Source organism: Lactuca saligna, chromosome 7 (assembly GCF_052625555.1).
Source record: "Lactuca saligna cultivar CGN05327 chromosome 7, ASM5262555v1, whole genome shotgun sequence".
NCBI classification, from domain to species: domain Eukaryota; kingdom Viridiplantae; phylum Streptophyta; class Magnoliopsida; order Asterales; family Asteraceae; genus Lactuca; species Lactuca saligna.
The window spans coordinates 52,380,516-52,387,603 of NC_136423.1; the positions used below are offsets into that span (position 1 = coordinate 52,380,516).

Below are 7,088 nucleotides of genomic sequence, written 5' to 3' on the forward strand. Positions count from 1 at the left end.
ATCTACATCTTTCGTTTAGACTCCGTCGGCTAATTTTGAATTTATTTTTATTATTTATTTTTAGTAGACCGGGATAGGAAAACTCTGTTATAAAATCATAACTTCTTCATCCGACGTCCGTTTTCTCCTATCTTTTTATCGTTTTACTACAATTAATGAGATCTTCAATTCTCATTTAGATTGTTTCGGCTAAAAACCGCTCGGTCTCAAATCGAGCATTCAGGCTGCATACTGCTAAGTCGAAACTTCGAAAAATCATAACTTCCTCATACGAAGTTAGATTTGGGTGTTCTTTTTATGCACACTCATGGTTTAACGTATTCTACGACTTTCGTTTAGATTGCTAAGGCTAAATATCGCTCTAATGTAAATTTACTTTTTACGTCGTGATGTGTCCTGCCGGTTCTGTCGCGAAACTTCGACATGTCATAACTTCTTCGTTATAACTCGGATTTCGGCGTTCTTTATATGTACGGAAACCTTGTAATATATACTATAACTTAGTTAAGATGATTCATTTTGACAAAGTTTTTAAGTGTTCTTTACACTTCGTTATAACTCGGATTTCGGCGTTCTTTACATTTTGTTAGAGAAAAGATTGCAAATGGTATTTTAAAAGTAGGAAAAATTAGTTCTTCTAAATAGAGAGTTGATATTTTGACAAAGTTTTTAAGTGTTTCAAAACATAATTTTTTGTTAAATGAAATTGGTTTAATTAATCCTTTTAATAAAAATTAATATTCTTCCTTAAATGTCAAGTTTGAGGAGGGGGTGTTAAATATTGTGAGTATTGCAAAGTATTGTAAACTTGTCATTTCAGGAATGTGCAAGATGTTTTGTGTAAAATATCTGGATTGATTTAGCTGTGCATTTGTGACTTTGGGACAATTATGACATTTGGATAAAAGTTGTGGATCAAGGTGTGAGTTTTTAACGGGTTGACAGGTGGGTTATATGATCCGTTTACCCAAAGTATTTAGTTGAAGCTACAGTGGTCGATGGTCATAATTGACAAGATATTTTTACAGTTCATCTTCTTATTCTCTCTCGTTGTAAAAAGGGGTTTAAGTTTTGTACAACTTTATCAGTTCTTTGTTCTTTTGTAAGTTATTGATCGTTGTAGATTAGGATGAGTGTTCATCAAGAGAATAGATTAGGAATTGTGTAGCGAGGTTTCTTTGTAAGTATCTGAAAACCATGTGTCTATTTGTCCTCAAATGATATAAATGATATAATAGATGATGATATTGGGAAATTGTGTTTCTATATTTTTTTCACAATTTGGTTGGCCGGGTGGTCCATCCTTTGTTTCTTGTTTTCCGGAGAGAGAGAGAGAGAGAGAGAGAGAGAGAGAGAGAGAGAGAGAGAGAGAGAGAGAGAGAGAGAGAGAGAGAGAGAGAGAGAGATTGATTTTATTTTATCTTTCTTTAATTGTTTAATAAAAAGAAGGAAAAAAAAATTGCATCATTCATAAAGTTTTGGGAGGGACAAAAACCACAACCAACTCAAAAGGACCATTTTTTGTCAAGGTTTGGGCCAAAACCGGGAGAAAATACAAAAAACAGGGACCAGTTTTGCTGTTTTGTCTTTATTCCAATAATAAGCAAAGCTCGTGTTCATTTACATAGGTTAGCAAGCTGATTAAAAGTATATAGTTGGATCCTTCTCGGAAAAAGCGTCACCTCTCCAAGCTCTACGCGCCATATATGATGCCCCGTAGTCTGTTTGATAAGATTTTCTCCATCCGCGTAAGTCTATGGAAGTGTTATATAAGGATCTATAATTACGAGGAATGGTATCACCAAGTAATATATTTAACCAATCATGGGTGGTTGACTCCAAGTAATCGCGACGACAAAGATAGTAGGCTCCTGTAGTGAGCTCAAATTCAGATAGATCTCCTCCAATAACTTCTTCCTCTTTCTTGTAATTTTTGTAGTATTCTAACTCTTCTTCACCATCATCTATGAACGCAAGGCTGGCACCACACCTGTTTACCATCCATCCATCCCCCACAATGATGGACACATTGATTTCATCTCCAGTGTCTAATAAGTTCCCAATGGGCCAATAGCTTAACCACACAACATCTTTTACTCCCGGTTTGCAGTAGATCGCAGGGTTATACATCCAAGTAAGGCCCTTGGTTATATTGCTAACTTTGGTGAATAAAGCCCATGTATCTTTATCCTTGTGTGATGTGCCTGTTAGTCTGTATGACACGGTTACATTTAACCCTTGGATCCTGAATTTCTCAGGACAAGAAGGCACACGAAAGGATAAGCACGAGGATGATGACTTATACTTGGACATTGGCATGCTTTGATCCTTTATGCCTGCCAGATATGTGCTCATTATACCGTATTCATACAACACCTGGCCAAACACATTGCAGAATTATCAAATTACTCATATATTAAACAATTTTCCGATGGCAAGAAGATGTATTTTTTGATTGCTTATTCATGCATGAGAGAGAGAGAGAGAGAGAGAGAGAGAGAGAGAGAGAGAGAGAGAGAAATGTACCATTATATGACAACCGTATCTAATGACATCATCACCTGCAAGGTCAACCCTAGTATGTTGATATGCTTTGATCCATTTCATATGTCCCAAATCTGCTTCATCAAGCTTTGCTAATGGCACCAATTTGAAAAAGCCTTGAATTTCAAACAACTTTTCACAACCTAGATATTCAAATTTCCGCAATCTGAACCTAGCAGATTCGAATGTTATTTTCTTCAATGAAGAACACCAAGAAGTATACAACTCTTCTAGCGTACTTGGGAGACATAGGAGGGACTCTATATTTGGACAACCACTCACATCGAGCACCCGAAGCATTTTATGATTAGTGTAATTGGTCAGAAGCATTAACGGATTACTGCCAAAATTCATGTGTTTGTAAAACGATGATGACTGTTTACTTAAAAATGATGGATCATCATGGCTTATATCAAGGTTGCTATCATTGAGAAACAGAAACTCTAATGAGTCTGGCAATGGGACCAACAACGGTTGTGGCATTCCTCCACCAGTACATAGAGCTTTTAGCCTTTGCAATTGCTTTGATGCAACCTTTCCAGGTTGATTACACCCTCCAAAGTCCAGTAGAAAAAGCTTCTTAAGACCTCTAATGCTTTCACAAACATGAGTCACACTGAGACTGAAACAGTACGAGAGAATCAAAGTCTCGAGATTAGGAAGTCGGGAAAGATGGCGGACACTGACAAGATTGAGCGACCATTTAAGATTGAGGATCTTCAGTGAATTAAGAACCTATTCAAAGAATACCAAGATTCATTCATGGTATGTTAACACATAAACTGTCAGAAAGTTGGGAAGCTAAAAGGTTAATTAAGTGACAAACAGGACATCAAATTCCTACCATGGGAGGTTCAAACTTCTTCAACCATCCATTGCTCATATCTACAGCCACCAAGCTGCTCCCCAATAAGCCAGAGGGTATTTTTTTCAATCGACAATTAGTCCAGTGTAACCATCTTAATTCTGGAAAATTTTTGTAGGACCCCGTGAGTCTCACATATCGGAGCTTGAGCAATTTCAGTTTGTCCATTTTTACAAGTGAAGTTGTTTTAAGGGTTGGTGGCTGCAAATTTAGCATTAAGTTAATTAATTAGGTACATATCTCATGTATAACATAAAATGCAGGTAAAATTAAAGGTAAATGCAGCAAAAATATCAAGAGTACCACACTCATTCACAACTTTGTCTTACATTTGATGTCATCCCTTCCTCTAGCTTTCGCATGTCAAGTGCTAGACCTTCAATTGTTTTCGAACCCTAATGGGGAAAGACATGAAATGAGACAAGGAAAGTTAACATAGGAGGTTGTTGAAGGGGAAAAAAGGATTAAAGATATACATAAGAAGCATCATACCTCTCCTTTTCTCAACAAACGATAAGATTCATCATTTTGCGAGATTCTACTACGTGCTGCAGGATCTCTGGACTCCTGAAGAACTATGTTTCTTGCCATCTCTTGAAGCAATTGATGCATCATCAGTTTTTTACTTGGTGAGATGGTAAGAAGGCATTTGTTAGTGAGGGTCACGATCCCAGCCTTTGCATGCCAGTCATGCTCCAATATCTTTACCACATAACCCTCGTATTCACCAACAAAGAAAAAAGCAATATGGAGAAACAACTCTTTGTTACTGGCATGTGGCAATGAGTCAAAGCTCTTTTGTAGTATACCTTGGATTTTACAATCAAGATCTCCTTTCAATGAATTCAGTGAATTCAATGTACTTCTCCAAATCTCGATTCTGTTACTTCTTTTGCTTGGGTTTTCCGCATCAACAAATAGAGAAGAACCTAGTACTTTCAGAGCTAGTGGGTTTCCACCACAATACTTTGTTAATTGTACTGCGAGCTCCTTTAAACCTTCCATGGGAATTTTGGATCCAAATGCATGGTAACTTAAAAGCTCTAATGATTCATGATCATTCAGCAATTCAAGTTCATGCACCCGGCAACTCCAAGATATGGACCCAAACCATGCACGTATATCTAAAAGCCTAGTTGTTATTATGATCTTGCTTTGTGTATAAAAAGCCCTTGTTCCAAGTAAAGCACCTAATTCATCATGTTCATCAATGTCATCAAGAACAATAAGCACCCTTTTCACTTGTAAGGCCTCTTCAACCTTCCTTGTACCCTCAGATACACTAGATATACTTGCATTCTTTTCCCCTAGAATGTCTGAGAGAAGTTGTTTCTGTAACCCAAGCAAACCATCAGACTGTTTATAGTGCTTTCCGATCTCTTCAAGGTAAGAGTTGCTTCCAAATTTTTGCTTGTTTGAGTTATAAATGAACTGGGCCAGTGTTGTCTTGCCACTGCCTCCCATGCCACAAATTGCTAAAACATTATCTCCAGATTGCTCATTTTCCAACCAAGAGTTGATAAATTTAGCTCGCAAATCCATTCCAATTAGATGAGCTGGAGTACTAACTAGTTTCGAATCTAGTTCAGAGTTGATTGTACCAACAATTTCTGCGATAAAGTCTGTTTCAGACCTGCAAGAAAAGAATAAAGAGAATTTAACTGCTTCAATTATAGCGCATGAAATTCAAATGCTGTAGCAAATGTAATATTCTTCCTGCTACCATTATCAACCTAATAAATTATATGATGAACTGAGGTTTACATAGCAATCTGATTGAATAAGTGTTTAATAATGTGAAGGTCAAGATACACCCGAATTGAATGAATCAGGTTGGACAACTTCCCAAAACGGACAGGTTATTCATGTTTAATCTGTTGGTTGGTTGGCGAGAATACGTGTTGGCCCAAAGTCAAACCGGAATATCTGCTATGTTATCAGTATTTAGTTTTAGGTTCACTTCCCACTCACCATTTCACAGCATATTCTGTATTTATAGTAAACCGTCTATAAGGAAGAGAATGGCATAATGTCTGTTATAAGTAACTGAACAGCTATTTGTCCGGAGACAAGGAGCAAAGGAAATGAAGTATGTGCAAGAGTAAACCAAACCCTTAGACTACTAAGGAAAAGGCCACAGAATAGTAGATTACTACTGAAAACACCATCAAACAGGTAAGCATCTAATCATCTGGTTCTGCTCTTTGCATAAATTTAAAGCAATATTAGCAAAAGAAAATTCCATGACTTGATGTGTTTAAGAAGCATACCTGAACTGGACATCTACTAGGCACAAATTACGATTCCTTATCATATTTAACACTCTCAGTTGAATAAATCAAAAAGGGTTTCCAAAGGATTAAACTATAAGCATGAATAGAAAAAGCATACCCCGAAACAACCATGCCGGACAAATCAGCAACCTCGGTAAGGGCTGTCTTCCATCGATTGACATTAAACTCGGTCCATTTTAACTTTTCTGCTCTTTCATCTACATCTATCGCAAAACTTTGTCTTTGATTCCTAACATCCGACGGATCGACATGGTAAAAAACCGGTAAAACAAATTGATTAAAGCTCCGCCTTTGCTCAAGGATCAACACAAGCTCGTCAAGGCACCATCTGGAATTTGCATATTTCTCAGACAAGACAACTATACAAGCTTTTGATTCTTTAATAGCTCTCTCAATTTCAGGCTTGAGTTGTTGACCTCTGTCGATTTCATCATTGTCCCTAAAAGTGCGAAGTCCTGTTCGTACTAAAGCCGCATACAGATGATCTGTAAAAGAATTACGCGTATCTTCACCTCTAAAGCTTAGAAAAACATCATAGCAGCTGGTATGATATAGCAGAGAAGCAGAAGATGAAGCAGACGCCATTGAAATTAGTAAGATGAGAGGTTGTTAAAGAGAGGGGAATATACAGGCATCAAGATCAACGTCTCCGGTCTCCGGATAGAGGGTTATTCTAAACGCACGAAAAAAATTCTATATACACGAACACGAACATCATTTCATTTGTCATTTGTCAGCAGTTCAATTTCGTTTTTAATATATTTTATCACTTTTCATTTGATGCCCTTTATATTCTATTAAAGTAACAAAATCTACCTTTCACTTTTCATTTATAGTTTTTATTTTACTGTTGTTTTGTTTATTAATTGTTTTATTAACTAAATTTATATTTTGTATATATAAAATAAAACACATGGTAATTCAACATTGTCTCTTTTTAATGATTGAGAATTTTAAAGTGTTCGACACCAAATAGAAAATGTTATATATATATATATATATATATATATATATATATATATATATATATATATATATATATATATATACTAATAAAAGAGTAGTTCTTTTGCCATGTGCCATCATATTAGACTTCAAAATTAATGTGTTGCCACTTGTTAATATATTAGTTCTCCATTTCAAAAAAAATTTGACCTCCTCATTAATGTGATGCTATTTGTCAATGTATTTATTTTTTATTTTAAAATTTAAATTTTATATTAATTTTTTTATTAATTCACAAATAAAAAATATCTAATATATATTAAACAATAATTTTACATATTTTTTTGAATAAACGATTATAATTTTACATAACTAAAAAAAATATCTCTTAAATTAATAATTTATTTAAAATAACTGATTAATAATGTTGAGTTTTTACT

The 7,088-nt window shown here is 35.4% G+C and overlaps 1 protein-coding gene across 1 annotated transcript; it reads right to left on the reverse strand.

Moving 5' to 3' along the window:
- Positions 1 to 1,469: 1,469 nt before the first annotated feature.
- Positions 1,470 to 6,316, reverse strand: LOC145004169 (disease resistance protein RPV1-like). The gene is made up of 6 exons (XM_078963059.1): positions 5,801 to 6,316; positions 3,902 to 5,042; positions 3,739 to 3,804; positions 3,389 to 3,610; positions 2,527 to 3,279; positions 1,470 to 2,376 (listed from the first exon to the last, which is right to left on the reverse strand). The coding sequence occupies exons 1-6, from the start codon at positions 6,286 to 6,288 to the stop codon at positions 1,642 to 1,644; spliced, it is 3,405 nt and encodes a 1,134-aa protein (XP_078819185.1). The 5' UTR covers positions 6,289 to 6,316; the 3' UTR covers positions 1,470 to 1,641.
- Positions 6,317 to 7,088: the final 772 nt, after the last annotated feature.

Coding starts and splice junctions, on each gene's coding strand:
- LOC145004169 (XM_078963059.1), bottom strand. CDS start 6,288: ATGGCGTCTGCTTCATCTTCTGCTTCTCTGCTATATCATACCAGCTGC. Junction 5,043..5,800: donor TCCGGCATGGTTGTTTCGGG/GTATGCTTTTTC, acceptor CTTTTCTTGCAG/GTCTGAAACAGACTTTATCG. Junction 3,611..3,738: donor AGGAAGGGATGACATCAAAT/GTAAGACAAAGT, acceptor CTAAATTTGCAG/CCACCAACCCTTAAAACAAC.